The sequence below is a fragment of the Cebidichthys violaceus genome, unplaced genomic scaffold, assembly GCF_023349555.1.
Source record: "Cebidichthys violaceus isolate CVI_PGR_0920_01 unplaced genomic scaffold, fCebVio1.0.p SCAF_105, whole genome shotgun sequence".
Classification (NCBI taxonomy): Eukaryota; Metazoa; Chordata; class Actinopteri; order Perciformes; family Stichaeidae; genus Cebidichthys; species Cebidichthys violaceus.
This window is the reverse complement of record NW_027176269.1, coordinates 109,840-126,940: the sequence shown is the minus strand read 5'-3', so window position 1 is coordinate 126,940 and position 17,101 is coordinate 109,840. Positions and strand designations below refer to the sequence as shown.

General features: G+C 46.3%; 1 protein-coding gene across 1 annotated transcript in view; it reads left to right on the top strand.

The window, feature by feature from the left end:
• LOC137888476 (transcription initiation factor TFIID subunit 4-like) overlaps positions 1–17,101 on the top strand; it is a 66,055-nt gene that overhangs the window by 16,200 nt on the left and 32,754 nt on the right. Inside the window, exons 5-7 of the mRNA XM_068731882.1 lie at positions 1,518–1,648; positions 4,825–4,950; positions 9,045–9,101. Of these exons, the coding sequence (XP_068587983.1) occupies positions 1,518–1,648; positions 4,825–4,950; positions 9,045–9,101 (314 nt within the window). The remainder of the gene's footprint in view (positions 1–1,517; positions 1,649–4,824; positions 4,951–9,044; positions 9,102–17,101) is intronic.

The following is a 17,101-nucleotide window of genomic DNA, read 5'->3' as shown; positions in this document are numbered from 1 at the left end:
AAAACCATAGACTCCTTTTTCTGTAAGTAAAACTGACGTATTTTGTGGGCGGAGCTTAGATGGTGGCATTAATCAACGCAGGCTGGCAAGTTTTGTTGGCTTTTTGTTTATAACGGCTGAAGAAAAGAGAGTTTCTCTCACTATAGACAGACACTCACTCTGTGTTACCGGGAATCATGTTAGCCGACCCCCTACGAGGAGAGGGGAGCCAATGGGAGCGCCGCAGGGGATGGCTGGTTAGTTAGCTAGCTAACTGGCTAACTAGCCCTAGCTCTGGAGATGGACAAGCTAGCCGGCTAACTTACCAGCCTGCTGGACTGACGCTGGATCCATATAGCTTGCATGGATACAAATTGCACATATTCCCCCCCAACCGGAGATGCTACAATCTTTGGTTCATGTTATTCCTGTTATCTTTTCTGTGTTGTGGAAATTAAGCAAAATATCAAAGCGTTTTAGTTCATTAGTCTGTTTCTAGGCCCCTCTTTTTCTAGGTGAATAACAGCAATTTGTTTCAGTTTCAAGTCCTAGAATGTGTGTTTTGCTCACAGTAATGTGGCTCTCTGGCTAAGTCTCTTAAACTTTCTCTGAAATATTAATGTCCCTGAAAGATCTTATTTTTCAGGAAGCAGAAGCCCATTAGTGTTTTGCGTTGACCTTGTGACATTTCCACATGTATTGCCCCTGTAATTATAAGGCTAACAGGGCTCCTCCATCCTATTTCAAAGCTCCAGCGGATGAGGAGTATATGTATTGTTCGGCTGATTTAAATAATTGGTGTGGTTTACTTAAAAGGGTGCCAGAGAGAAAATTATGGTAATGGAATAATTTAAAAGGAAGTTGAAAACAGATAGTAACCCCACCAAAGTCTGTCCTCCTCTCTTTTGTTATGACTTCAGATGAGTTTTGCTCCAAGGAAACTAAATTATCCTCCTGTGAAAAAGAGACGGTCAATGTCGTTTACACACTCGAAGGAGCTCAGCAGTAACGACTGGAAGAAATTCACTTTTCTGTGCGATGAGTCCTATTTCTGGGAGTTAATTGCACGTACTAATCCAGACAGTTGTGTGCGAGTACAGTAGATGTGTATGTGTGCGGAGAATGAAAGTTGCAATCTTCTGTTGGTGTGTTTTTATGAGATGGTGTGTGTGTGTGTGTGTGTGTGTGTGTGTGTGTGTGTGTGTGTGTGTGTGCGCACTCGTAGCAAAACAATTACCTTCTACCTGCTTAGCTGTTGTTTTTCTCGAAATGGCGAGTCGTGGAAGCGAGTGTAGTGATGATAAAACAATCAGCTTTAAACCCGTTTATCCCTTTAGTAAATTAAATGAATAAAGGCCGTGTTATAAAACTCCCAGCTGGGAAAGTGGAGGATCAACATTTCAATTGCGACAGAATCAGCGAAGGCGAATGAGGTTTTCATTATGAGAAGCAAAAGTACTAACTATACCCGTTTGTGTGAGAAAGTGATATTAATACGGAGGTCCTCGTCCGGTCCTCAATGTGTGTGTCCTTCACAGCCAAGAAGTTCGGAGTCACAGAGGTCCCAATGGAGGCGGTGACGTTCATCTCGCACGCCGCGCAGTCGCGACTCCGAACCGTGGTAGAAAAGGTTTCTACCATCGCGCAGCACCGACTGGACTCCTGTAAGGTGGGAACAAGGCAAACACACACGCAAAGTAGACACGTCATCACCTGCATTTTGTCTTTTAAATGTATGTTTTTTTTATTGTGCCGCACACCAGATGAGTCAACATTCACACTCTGTGCCACGTGTTTTAAAGCTGCTGAGCTAAGGTACGGCTGACACTGAGGGAAATGAACATCTTCAACCTGTAATCCTGAGTGATTCAAAGGCAGCGGGGCAGGTGGGCAGGACGGAGTGGAAGATGATACAGTGTTTTAGAGAAACCTCATTACCCTCAATTACCGGCCTTGCACTCACTGTAGCCAATCGGCATCCGTTCCTCCCTGCTGCGTGTGCTGCTTCTGGGGCCGTGGCCCATTCATTGCAGGGTTGGTGGTTCGACGTCCCGGAACATGGTCCCTTAGAAAGCCAGCATGTTTATTTATTCATCCAATAAATGTGTCGCCCGTGCAGCACTCAACTGAAGGAGCAGTAACTGAAATGGTCCACTCGGGTTTTTTGGAAGTTGGGTTGTACTCCCGTATTCTGTGAGGTGAAAATCCTGTTTTTGTCAGTGGAGTCCGGTGGCTTTGAAGAGATCGTGAGAACAGATTCAGTTCCCCGTCGGACAGTGCTGTGTGATGGCTAGATAAAGCGACTGTGTACGGGGACAGCTGAATCGGTTGAAGAGCACGCTATATTTAGAGCTTACCTTGCCATCAGACAGTCTGAAGGGGAAGTGGAACCCGTTATCTCGCTCTCTTCAAAGCCACACACTCCACTGACATCAACAGTCCTTTTACCTTCCAGAACACAGCTGAATGGATCTGTTAGTTTGTTTGTGTTATTGTGTCATGTGTGAACGTGGCCGTCCAAAGCAGGACATTGTTTATCTTCTATGCTGGTAGAAGGCCGACCCCCCCCATCTACTGTAGGTAATACACTGACTATGGATAAGTCAGACAGAATACTCCCTGGAGTTTGGAAAGAAACTTTATCAGGACATTCGAGCACACACACACTCACTCACACTCACACTCACACACTCACATACACACTCACACTCACACACTCACACACACACACACACACTCACATACACACTCACACTCACACACACACACACACTCACACACTCACTCACACACTCACACACTCACACTCACACACACACGGGCTGGTACGCTCCCAACATTCCCACACAGACACACAGTGCCGTTCACACAAACAAGCTTTTATCTATCTCACAAGTAAACTCAAGATGCAAGTGCACCACTAACATAAACACATTAAAGTTAATATGAGAAACCTTCTTTTTTTATTTTTTACCTTTAAGTTGATAAACAAGAGTCAGTCAGCCAAAACTTGAGGTACAAAAGAACTTCCAAGCGCTCGTCCTGGCTTACTGGTGACTTTATCTCCCGTAGCCCTTGAATGCAGCGCTACAACCGCATTTAATTGGTGTACATTAAAGCGCAAAACCCATCTCGACTGCTAGCCTGAATCTCAGCGAAGTGGGGGGGAAACTTTGAAAATGTGTTTTATTTTCTCCTGACACCGAGAAGGGAGGAAGAGGAGGAGGGAGGAAGAGCAGCGCTACAGCTGTCCCCATCTTGTTTGGTGCTTCTTCTTCTTCTTCTTCTGTGCGTTCGTTCTTTTCCTTTTTTGTGGTTTTGTAAATGAGGTGTGTGTGTGTGTGTGTGTGTGTGTGTGTGTGTGTGTGTGTGTGTGTGTGTGAGAGAGAGAGACACACGGAGCTCTGTGAAGCCACTCTGTTGACATCAGCGGAAAAAAATGAAAAAGGGAAAAGACCAAAAGACAAAGCGGCCTTAAAAGAGCAACCGGGCTTCGGTGGTGGTGGCAGGAGCTACGACAAGAGTGCCGGCTCAGCGCTGCAACAAAGAGGAGAGAGAGAAGGAGTCGGGGGGGGGGCGCGATGAGCCTCCTCTGATGTGTCTTTGTGCTCTGTGCCACCCAGCTCCTCTCATCCACACACACACACACACACACACACACACACACACACACACACAGAGGGATGTAGAACGCTGCATAGGTGACACACAGACGTGTGAAACAAGCCATTATCCTATTAACTTTTGATGACCTACAAAAATGTTTTTTCCACACCTGCCTTTCCTTTTCCCAAGTGGGAGGGCGATGGCGCCATATGCAATGAGCATTTGTCATCTTTAAATAGGCAAAAAGTTAGTGTGTGTGTGTGTGTGTGTGTGTGTGTGTGTGTGTGTGTGTGTGTGTGTGTTCACATCTGTGATCAGACCGCTGACGTCCCAGATGAGCTGCGTCTCGTACAGTTAATGACGAGGGTATTTTTATCCAGGCTCCTCCATTACCTTCTTTATGATTGTACTTCTAGAACTTCATTGTGATGGAAGTCAATCATGCTCACGCAAAGGATGCAGAGAGAACTTCCACCACAATTGCAGGTCAATGTAAACACCTGGACAAAGCGTTTCAAAAAGCTCTCTGTCACAAATCACAAACTTCAAGTAAAAGACGGTGAAAAAAGATGTCACTCGTCTCGCTGTATTTGTTCAGCACCGTGCCGCCATGTTCACAGCTTCCTCTTGGATGCGTGTTTACGACGCGGCACCTGGTCGCTGTGTTTTAGTTTTTAATAGACGGCCAGGAGCGTCCGGAACACAGCGACATTAGAAGAGGAGAGGGGATCCAGGCCTCTGTAGATACAGACACTTGTAGTCAGAAGGGACGATGAAGAGCTAGTTTAGTTTTTAGGACATTCCTGCACAGCATAACACTGACTTGTATAGAGGACTGACCTATGTATATTCCATGCACGCTTAATTGTGAGCACATATATTCTTTTTGCCAATTTGCTCTGTAACTCATGTCGTGCCTCCTGTGTTTCCATGTATTCTCCCTGTGGAATAAGTGCTGAAACTTTCAGTCATTCGACAGAAAGTTGATCAGAAACATGTTGTGATTTTCTGCTTTGTTTAAGCGGAGTGTCTTTGAGCTGAGGGCTGTTGGCCGTACAGAAGAAGTACATTTTAAGAAGCTACACTGGGCTTAGCCAGATTGTATTGCAATCTATTTACACTTTTGAGATAATCAATCACGTATCGATGGACTGAGGACTGAGAAAGCAGCTGCTGAATTGGACCCGTGCCTATTTTCTTTTTTCTCCCTAACTGATTTCCTCTCCATCTCCTTGTCAGGAGGACGAGTGCTACGAGCAGTCGGCAGACGTTCGCTCTCAGCTGCGCTTCTTTGAGCAGCTGGAGAGAATGGAGAAGCAGAGGAAGGACGAGCAGGAGAGGGAGATCCTGTTGAAAGCCGCGAAAGTAAGTTGTTGTCGCCTCACCATCCTTCTGCGTCTGTGTGTGTGTGTGTGTGTCTGTGCGTCTGTGTGTGTGTGTGTGTGTGTGTGTGTGTGTGTGTGTGTGTGTGTGTGTGTGTGTGTGTGTGTGTGTGTGTGTGTGCGCGCGTGTGTGTGTGCGTGCATGAAGCTCTGACAGATGAATTAGAGTGTGACACCAGTGGATGAAGTGACCTCCCTGCGTCCTCCCAGGCTTCCGGCCCCAGGGCTCCTCTGTCCCGGCTCTTCCTCACCGGACACAGCGCATACACTACACACACACACACACACACACACACACATGTCCAAGCTGCACAACACCCGTCTATCACAAGCCTTGACAGCCCAGGTGAAACAGAGCATCAGTTTAAAAGAGTGCCGAGCGTCAGGAGGAGCCGGCATGTTGTTCCTTCCATCATCCTGTTCGTACACAACTACACGTGTTTCCCTGAACGTCCAGTGGCATGCCGGCTTTTTTTTTTTTTCCGGATAACTTGCACTGTGCACAAAAAAAGTATTGCATTTTTTCCTTAAAAGCAGTACCAATTTGTTTGGATTCAAAAATGCATCAGGGATCGCGAACAGAGACAGTTGTTTGTTTCAACTTTATGAGCAGAAATTCCAACAACAACAAAACCCTCATAAAGCTGAATGCACTGCTTGATGTAGCGGTCGTCTTCAGACACAGCACAAATATATATATATATATATATATATATATATATATATATATATATATATATATATATATATAATATCATTTATTATTGCTATCTCATTGCTTAAAGTTGTTATCAACTCTATACATACATATATATAAAAATATATATAATCAACTAAATATATATATCTAAAGTTGTTTACCACTTTAAGCAATAAGACATGTTATGATTTCCTTTCCTGAAAAATAATAAAATAAAATACAACGGATGCATCATTCGCACTCCTTTGGTTTAGTGTGACCTTAGTGTGCGCTTCATCACAGCTGATACACAGAAAGGGCTTCAAACACAATCCTAACTATGGGTCATCTCATCGCCACGGTTACCAGTCGCTGAAACCTCCAGCGCTGCCAAAGCAGAGCATAATTCAAGGCACCTGGAATGAGAGAGCGAGGGTTCATCTCACTTAGCATCGCGGCGTTGGGTTAGCTGTTGTACGAGGCCTTCGGTAGGTGAGGTTTTATTAAAGGACAGACTCTGAAGTGATGAAGTGACCGGTTGTTCTTTGAACTGCAGCGTGATCGATACGTGTTACACAAACCATCACGACGCAATAAAACCCGTAGCACAGAAATCACTGCACTAACTTAACAAGAAAGTATTTAAAGCTGTACTCATTTCCAACAGGGAGCTCAAACTATTCATGTGTTGATCAGGAAAGTAAAGTCTTCAAATTTGAAAAGATCACCACTGACCCAAAAAAAAAAGATGGAGAGAGAGAATCTTTTGCAAATGAAAATGCCCGGCGGTGCGACATTAGCAGAAAGCTAGGTTAATTTAATTAATTTTGAATGGAGCAAATGTCCCACAGTAAAGATTCTCATTGCAGCACACCTCACCGTCTTAATTGCATTATTACGCTCCGGTCCTGCCATGCAGGATATTAGAAAATCCTCTGGTTGATGAACGCCGGCCACCAAACCTCACGACCCGTCTGTAAAAAAAAAAGACATCGCCTCAGCAGGAAGAAGGCCGCCGTGAAGCGCCTTGTTAAGAACACGAGTGGTGACGTCGTGTGCCCACTTCCACTGCGAGCAGCTCTCTTCATTAACCGCTTTAGTGGGGAACTTCTGCAGATTTGGCCAAGTTCCTGTTGAAGGGCTCGCCCCAGGATATCTGGACTGAGCATCGGCGAGGAGAGTTTGACTTCACCTCTGAGCCGTGTCTGCGGCTTTTTTTTTTGGCGCCCGTTGCCATGGCGTTTCAGTTCGAGCAGAAGTTTAGAGAGCAAATCTTTTTTTTTTAAGATTGTATAAATATTACACACGTAGACACTAGTGTTTCTGTGTGGACACGAGTACATTTATCAGTCAATGCAACACAATGATCCTTTCTTGTAATGCTTTTTGTCAGTGTTATATTTTGTCTTTCTCACAATGATAACTGTCAAACCATAAATGTCTTTTTATGGCATTTTGTCCTTTAAAATACTTTTCAAAAGTCAAAAGAGGTTTTTTATTCTCACTGTCCATTGAAGACCGGTCTATCGAGGGAGAAATCCATCACTGAATACATCATAAACCTCAAAACTCCAGACGACACGTTGCATTAGTGGCTCATCTCTCACACTGCTCTGTTGTAAGAAGAAGAAAAAGACAGGTGTGAAGCACCGCTTGCTATTGATTATTATTTGGTGGATATTGGTGTCTTCTGCGATCAGTAAACGTGAGACGACACGACGATGAATACACGAGGCAGTGACTGCAGTACGAGCAGCGATGGGAATACAAGTTTCTCCCATTTGGGAGAATATATTGACAGAATATTAACTTTCCACACAACAACCGCACAGCTGAGAGAAACAAGTTCACCCTGTGGGGGCCTTAAAAAACAAAAAAAGTCTTATAGGCAACGAAGTGAAAAGCAAACAAAACTTGTCAAAATGACTTGTGGAATATGATCGACATCACAGATTGGTCGTATCCTGTAAAAACCCAACGTAAGCGTCCAGCAGCCGCTCCTCGTCTCCCCGTCTCCCCGTCTCCCCGTCCGCTCTCTCTCCTGTAAGTGTGGAAACCAGGGCAGCTGACAGGAGATGTGAAGCAGCCAGTGGCACCGCCGCCCTTTGTAAACAGTCCATCTGCACCTCCTGTCCCCCCCCCCCCCTCCCTCCTGCCTCCCTCCTGCTCGAGCGATCGCTAATTTGACCTCCTGAACAAGAAGCCCCGCTGAAATAATCCCTCCTCCTCCTCCTCCTCCTCCTCACAACAAGCCCTCCCCTCCACTCTGCGCCGTCCACTTAGAATATGACTCAAGTCTTTGGGGGATGCTCCGGCCTGACCGGAGGGCAAACGCATTAGTCTTACTTGCGATACCGGCCAGTACGTGAAGCGCCTGATATATTTAAAGCCAATTAGCAGGAAGGCTATGAGGAGAGGGGGGGGGCTCACATTTTCGATTGATTAATTATCTGAATAGATATTAATACTCTATGTACCGTAAAATATATCCAATTATCGTTCTGTCTTTGACGTCTGCTTACATAATATAGCTTCTGAAATGTGCCAGTGGTTTAGAAAAAGGGAACTATATATTTGCACGTTTATTCGTGGACCTGACCTAAATGCCCCCCCCCCCACAGCCGCCTTTAAAAACAGTAAACATCCGTTAGCGTGCAGTACCAGAATCTGCCACGCCGCCCGCAGTGGTCAGCCGTACGTGAACATCTGGTCGCGTGGTGAAGGATTCCCAGGGACGAGCACGTTCACCCACATCTCTGCTGCTGGTTAAAATAGAAGTGCTGTGTTGTTACGCCAGGGACACACACACACACACACACACACACACACACAGAGAGACAGATAGCCACACAGTGACACACACACACACACACACACACACACACACACACACACACACACACACAGAGACAGATAGCCACACAGTGACACACACACACACACACACCCTGCCACTGATACTCACCAACATCCTTTGCCCCATGTGTGTGTGTGTGTGTGTGTGTGTGTGTGTGTGTGTGTGTGTGTGTGTGTGTGTGTGTGTGTGTGTGTGTGTGTGTGTGTGTGTGTGTGTGTGTGCTGGCTCCTGCAGAATTTTTAATAACCTCTTTTGATTAGAATCCCCCTCCAGCGGCTTATTTAGGGATGGATTTGGAGCGGGGTTTAAAGGCCATCGCCCCCCCGGGGGAAGGCGCTCCGTTGCACTTCTCTGAATTCAAATACGATGTCCTTGACACCTCCGTATCCTGTCCCCGTTTTGCACTATTTTTTGCCGCAGCAGCAGCAACAGATGAAGCGGTGAAGGAAGGGGGATGTGGGCTCCTTTTTAAAAACCAGCTGTTAACCTGTGTGTCCCCCCCCCTCCCTCCCTCCCTCTCTCTCTTTCTTTTACTCCACAGAGTCGCTCCAGGCAAGAGGACCCAGAGCAAGCTCGGCTGAAACAGAAAGCCAAGGAGGTAAGCTGCCGAGGAGATCGTTACCCTTGACTTTACCCGACTCACGGCGCATACATGTTACATGCATCGCTACATATGTAATGCCATGTAAAGTCGGACTTATGAAAGAAGTTTGAGGAATCACCTGCGCCGACTGACGCCCGAGCGTCACCCTGACCCTTGTTGTGAAACGTATTCGTTATCGCTATTTTGCTGTAAAACAAAACTTCCATATCTGTCTCTACTTATCTACATATCTGTGACTTCTAAAAACCTGTTCTTTTTTACGTCTCTTTGGAAAAAGAGTCACATTTGCAACGTCAGCTCAGCGAGGCCATGAAAAGCAAAGTGAACGAGTGTTTCAGAAGCACCGATTCACGCTCCGCATTAACTCTCACTGCCTCAGAGGAATAAAAAGAGTTGTTTCCCCTCTTTGAGGAAGCGGCCGAGGCAGAACACGTCGCCTTCCAGATCGGGAGGTTGTTTTACCGAAGTGGTGCGCCGCCGTATCCTCCTCGCTTTAAGTGCAGGTTCTGTACATGGTGGAATTCCCAGCGGAGCCCGGAAAGTAGACCGCTCTCCTGTTAGTGGTTGGTTAATGTTGTTTACGCAGTAGTTCTGTCACAGCGGAGGTTTGCGTTCTTTGCCCTTTGTTTTACTCCAGAGTAACTTCACTGGTGCTCTCAGTCCTCGGCGTGCTGACGGAGATCAAGAGGATGAAACAGTCACCTGTTGTTGTTGTTGTTGTTGTTGTAGATGTAGAACTTAAAGACGTGGTTTCTTTCGAAGTTGCTCTTTTAAAAAAACATCCCTTTTTATTCATCCGGGTAAAGTTTACCGAGCATGTATGCACTTTTCTCACTAACACACTTCTGCAATTTCCCCACCTGACGGTGCAGCCACTGTTTGTTTATGTTGGCCATTCATGCTGCAAATGCCTTGCTCAAGGGCACCTCAGTATTGTTGGCAAGTGGACCTTCTCTCACCTCTGGCTACCTGGCGCCGCCCCCCCCCCCCCACGCACCTCTCCCGGGCATTTCTATTCTTTCTAGCAACAGAGAGCCCTGCTGCAGTTTTGGAACATTCGCACTACGTCTCAGCCTACCCATAAGCCCCGCATATGCAAATGAGGCAGCGTAATAGGCAGCGCGATAGGTTGGCCCCCGCAGGGGCCGTGTGATCAAAGCGGATCTCCTCCCCGTTAAGTGGCAGTCCGCTCGTCATCTGGATGCGGCCAGATTAGCGCGAGGAGACGTGGAGTGTGCGCACACGCTTCTCATTTGCTTCTGGAATTTTAAGAAGGTGGTTTGGAAATCGTCACTTTATGTAATGTTTTCTCCCGCTGCAGAGAGGCGAGGAAGACTTCCCTCCCCTACACACACACACACACACACACACACACACACACACACACACACACACACTTCTTCCACTCTCCCTCACCTCTTTCTTTTCTTATTCTTTTTTGCCTAATGGCCGTTCTATCTCAGTCCCCGTGACTCTCCGGTTTCCATCACCTGAGTTTGCTTGTTTGTGTCACTAGCGGAGTCTGTCGGCAGCTCAGCATCTGTGCAAAATTTCATCAGGATAATGAGCCCGAGGCCCCCCCCCCCCCCATCACACACAAAATAACCACCACCACCAAACAATCATCATTTAGGAGAGATGGAACTACAGCGTGTTACATACGTATTAGATCCATTTGGTTGAACTCTGAGTCTATATATATATATATATATATATATATATATATATATATATATATATGTATATGTATGTGTATATATATGTATATATATATATATAAATATATATGTGTATGTATATATATATATATATGTATATATATATGTATAAATATATATGTGTATGTATATATGTGTTCATGCTCCCCAAAGGATGAATCCTAATGTTTTTTGTCATCTTGTCATTGATCGTCTTAGTTCAACAATCAGGCCAAAATGTTCACTTGGAAACAATATATAGAAATAGGCAGAATGCCACGACGTTCACTAGGGACATTCATGCTCCCCATCGGATGAAACCTTTGATACTGTGGTCAATCCATGAGCCCTCTGCTGGTGCCAGCCTCAGGCCAAACGTGTGGACACTCAGAACATAGAACATACCCCACAATATCGCAGGCAGATGAAGGTCACACAGTAGGTTCATGTTCCCCAGGGGATGAAACCATTGATTCCAAGGTCTGTCTCCTGGACCCGGTCCAGTATAAACTTAATTACGATATCAGAAATGCCACAATGTCTTTTTTCTCCAGTGGTTTTGAAATGAACATCGTAGGCTCTAGGTTGTCACTAGAAGGGCTTCAGGACTTTACTCTCAGTAATTGCGTATGTGAATTTGCACCGGCAGCTCGGCCCACAGCCTCGTCACCAGCAGAGCAGGCTGGTCCCGTAGACGCTGGCGGAGGTTGGTTTTTCTTTTGCGTGAGAGAGAGGCAGAACGGTCCAGCGACCCGGTTTCCTTCAATTCACAACCATTTGGCCGAAAGGTCAGATGGGCTATTTAAAAAAAATGCCCCCCAGTGAAAATCAATGGGCATATCGTGGAGCCCAGTTCCTGTTTGTTGTTTGTCGTCTTCGTCGGCGGCGGTGGTGAGTCTGTGTGTTCTGTCTGGTCCATCAGCGGGGCGGGAGGCCGGGCGATGCCTAATCATAGAGAGTGAGAGAGGGAAGGAGACAGAGAGACGGAGACAAAGAGATGGAGGGAGAAAGGAGACTTGAGGGGGGAGAGGCAGAGAGAGATAGAGAGGGAGTTAAGGCCGGTGGAGATACATCACGATGTCAGACACACAGACACGCTGCAGCCACAGATTCATCATCGCAACCGCGTCTGCAGGCGCAACTGGACAACGGGGGAAAAACGAGTGAACTGGAGAAGAGGAGCAGGGACGGGGCGAAGAGAGACGAGGGAAGGTGGAGGGGCGGGGGGGAAGACAAATTGGCTACCACACCTGGCCGGAATCTGGCCAAAAGCCCGTCGAGGCTGCTAAAGCATGTCCACCGTATAGCATTGTTAAAAGGAACCGGTTAAGGACCCGACCATCGCCCTCCCCTCTTTTAGTCCGAGGGAAACCTCAAAGGTTTATTTTCCTCAAACACGGTTCCTTTCTGGGCATTGAGGGATTTGCTTTCGCCCGTTTCGACGTTGAAATTAATTCCAACCCCAGCTCAACTGTGAGCCGTGCGTGGCTCCAATTAAAAGCCTACAGTTACTCGTCCCTGCCTCGCTGTACAGCACCAACATACGTGTTGGAATCCATGAATCAAATTAGACCGATACTCACGTGACTTATGCACAACCGTGGTCCAAGCGAGCCGTGTTTAGAACCGCTCATTTACGTTAAGCCTTTGCTCAGCCGGGACCTTAGCGCGCACACACACACACACACACACACACACACACACACACACACACACACACACACACACGTTCCTTGACTGGGCCCCGGCATCCTCCACAAAGTGACCAGGTCACGGAGAGATTGGAATCCGCCCACGTCGGAAAAGCCCCGTCAGCCGGAGAGGAGAAGCTCTCGTGTGTCAGAGGACAATGAAGCGGCCCCTTAGTTTTTCATTAGGGCCAGTAATATCTGCCGGCTCACAGGCTCTCGTCCTCTGGCCCTCCGCAAACTGCTCTGCTCAAAGAGGCAGCCCCCCCCCCCCCCCCCCCCCCAGCTTGCAGGCCCCCAGGGCAAAAAAAAGGCCCCCGCAACCCTCCTCCGTACGCTCTCTCTCTTTCCCCGCCTGTGCCGACTTTCAAAGACAATTCCTGCCGTTTGCTGCGTCCCGATTCAGAGTTGTTGTATTCAATGCAGCAGCGGTCCGCTCATCACGTTCTGCTCAAGTTACACCCGGTTCCTTCTCACAAACTGGGTTATGCATTCCTTTAGCAGGTGTACTTTTTTATTTTTTGAAAGATCATACAAAGTTGATGTGGCTGATTTAATTATCACATGAGACGGGTCTGTTTTCTAGGTCCCAAAGATGTGCGGGCTACTAAACAGCACACCGTAACCCTATTTTTTATTTGTTGCTTTGTTGCCGGTAGTAACTTCAGTTCTTCTTCACCTCGAGACATGTTACGAGATGAAGAAAAAAAACACAGGAGCGAGCTTTAAAAGTACCTTTGGTGTTCCTGTGTGTTTTCGAATATTACAAAGTGCTGTAATGAGAAGGAAAACAACAAAAAAAGGAGATTTTTTTATTTTTTTTTTGCCTCAGAGGGAGATAGCGACTCATCTCCTCGCTGTACGAGCCTGTAGGTTCACTTTTCTCTTTGTGCGCCAGAGCAGTCCTTGGGACTCGAGCGACGGGGGAATTGGGCGTGCTGAGCTACGCTGGTGGCGAGGTGCCAGCCTCCTGTGCCTGGGATGTAAGTGAGAGGGAGGCAGGACACGTTTCAATTAGGCAACAAACACGGCGCTCGCACTGAGGCTGGGAGGAGAGGAAGAAGAAGAAGAAGAAAAAAACACACACTCACCCGCTGACTTCTCCCTTCTGACCTCTCCCTAAAACACACTCCCCTCTCCACCGCATTTCAAAAAATCTGAAGTGTCATTTTTTTTTTGCCAAACTCACGCGGGAAGGACAGTACCGGGGGTCTCTGCGAGGTGATGCTAAGTGTGCCAGCTCGGGCCTGCATGTTTCCATTAGATTGTCATGTTGGCTAATTAGAGAGCAGCAGCATGATTCACCTTGTTAATTAGGAGGACTTGCACACCACGTGCCCGGGGGCGGCGTGGGGAAGAGGAGCCCAGCCTCAGAGCCTGCTAGTCGCCCCGCTGCCTGTGAAGATTCCCCTTCTCATCTACCTTTTTTCACTCCTTCTTTTTTTTTTGATTTGGAAATGAATAAATCATCGAGATCGTCCTTCTCTCGGAGTGTGAATATCTGAGTTCTCATCTTCTCCTGGATGCAAATTAGGCGTGATCAATAGAAGGTGACGAGCGGCGAATCTAAATGTTAAAAAAAAGAGAGAGAGAGAGAGAGAGAGAGAGAGAGAGAGAGAAGAGACTGCTAGACGAAGCACGCCAGCACGGAATGAGACAAAGCGAGAGAACATTTAAAGTAGGAAATTTCCCCTTAGATAAGCAGTATTTTTAATGATCACCTCTCTCCTGGTGTAAGGCCGTCAGAATCTGCTTAACACTGACTTCTGGCTTCTTCGTTAAACACTGTTCCCTGGCAAATTGTGCAGCGCAAATGTTATTATTTATAAAAATGATACTTACTCCAACGGAACGGCGTCGAGTCTTTTGGACACTTTCAATTTATCACACAGCCCCCCCCCCCCCCTTCGCGGTTTAATTCCTGCAAATAAGTTGCAGATGAAGAGGAGCCGTGGGGTCGCGATAGTGACACCCACATAATGACCTTAGCTCCGGGGACGGCCGGGGGCCCTGAATAATTGGTCCTTGGCCCTGGAAACACTTCTGACACACTGCTCAGCTTCAGAGGACACTCTGAGCCAAGACTATTAGCCTGTGCATGTATTTTGAATTCATCTCCATAGGTAAAATAATATAATCACAAACAGATTCACTTGAATATTTAAGGGGATTTGTGTGTGTTCAAAAGGACAACGATGAAACAGAATTTCAAACGCATTATTATTATTTTTTTGCATCTTTAATGCGTTTATTGTCTCGTTATTTAAGAAGCTTGGTAGCAGCACAATAGTGCAAACGCAAATGATTTAAGTGTTGCATCTGATCAATATAGTAAAGGTAATTCTAGGTGTCGATACGTACTGGTACAAGTGGCATTACATGACGTAGTGTGCAGATTCTATGCATACGACTTGCATGTATATATTGCATAAATATAGACTGTATATAGTCAATACCTCTTAGGGTGATTAGACACGACAGCACAACTCATCACGCACACATGATGCATACTGTAGCGTATCATATATTCAATCAATATTCAGTATTTTATCTTGAGAGAGCGCCGCCACGTGTAATTACAGAGTTCCGTTGACGAAGTCATAGTTCCGAAACAAAGACATGAGCAGGTCAGGGCTGAGCCCGTCTCTTTGTGGTGCCTGAGCGCAGATGGAGAAGTGAATCCTGATTGGTTCATCACAACTGGCGCTTCTCCCCGCGGCGAGCTAACTGCCAGGCACTTCACATGAAGGAAGGGCCTCGAGACGCAGCTCCCAGATGTTCGCGTAATGTCGGCCATGTGTGCGTCAGGTGAATGAGATCCACGCATTAAAGAAATGCATCAGACGACGCATACGTGAAATGTCCACACACACACACACACACACACACACACACTCGTGAAGCAGAGGGAGTCTCACCCACAAGACGGTGTGCTTCGGATAGCGACATTTGAAATATAAGTATCTTTGTTTAGCATGTTGGCATGGTAACTAATTAGCAATAAACAGTTGAGGCTAATGGGAATGCCATTAGTTTTGCATGCATTTAGTCATAAATAAAAGTATTGGACACATTGAAATTATGACATGATGATGGAGCTAGATAGAAAAGTCAGAAGTGCGGAAACGTTATTACAAAACATCCCGAGGGGAGCGTGAATGTCTCTGTACAAAATGTCATCATGACAATCCTGTCCAATAGTTGTCGAGACGTTTCATTTCAGAATCATAAATGCGATCCTCGCGGTGGCGCAAGAGCAAACGTCATGGGATCATCAAAGTCATCAGGGTCTATCCTCTGGGTACCGTGAATGCAACATTTCTTGGAAATCCACAGAACAGCTGATGAGATATTTCATTCGGAACCAAAGCGGTGGAGCGGCCGACAGGCCGACGTTGTCATTCCTTGAGCCACGCTGCTAGCAAGGATAAAACAAATGAAATATTAAACTCTCCTACGGAGAAACAAGTTTTGGTCCGATTTATAGTTTTATTAAAAATAGTTGAAATCATAAAAAAAAATGTGTGTTCACACAGCTTCAGGTCTTGCGTACATTTTTTCATCTGCTCATGTCCATGTGAACGGGCTGAATTCGGCCCAAATTAATATTTTATGTTTTTGATATTAGAAGGTACAATTTTTGGGCAAAATGTTCTTTTGTTCACAAGAGAGAGGACAGTGAATGAGGGGAGACGACATGCCATAACGGTCCCGGTTGGGATGGAACCGGCGAACCCAAGATGAACGTACCGTTCGGTAGATAAGAAGCCGACTCGTGGGGAGCTGTGGGGACGTGTCCTGCTCCCCGTCTCTGATATCGCTGACATCAGACGAACCTTTCGAGGTTTCTGCTTGTAAATCAGGCCAACGAGTTGATAGACGTCCTCCAAGCCCGACTCTGCATTCTGATTGGGTTAACTTAACATGGTATTGGTGTGTATGTAGACCAGTTAGTTTGAGTCTCACTTTATTGATTTGTTTCCAAGAACCAATGAAGCGTTTCTTTGGTCATTTTTGACCATTTTTAATACAATACATTTACATAGCAGTGTTGTGTATCAACTCAGTTTAGATGCATTTACCTAACATCTACACACACACCTCTACCAAAATATAGGATGGTGTATACAATATATAATATTTAAGAGATATGTCTCTTGAGGAGCCTCACCATGGCATCCATCATAACCGTTTCTTTTTAGATGTTTGTAGGTATTCATTAAGATTCAGCTTCATTCTTGTCAACATACTCCAATTAACCCGTTCCATTGTACGTTACAGACCGACCTGCAGCCTCGCGCTGCCAAAGGTTAGAGCCGTGATCGGAGATTAAGACAGCCACCCTTGTTTAAAATGTATGCGCTCTTTAGGGTGGGGGAGACGCATTCACGAATAAAAGTGGCATATGTTAAGTCTATATATACACTGAGAGGCTCCCTGCTGTGTGCTGTTGGACCGGAGCAGGGAGGAGGAACAGACCAACTCAAAAGCCGCGGTCTGGCTTTCATGCCGTGGTCTTTGCAGGGCAGAGAGCCCCGTAGCTTCCTTCACAGCCCCGTGGCTGCATGCGCATGACGTCAAGCAGAGCGTGTTCTGCTCCACCAAGGAC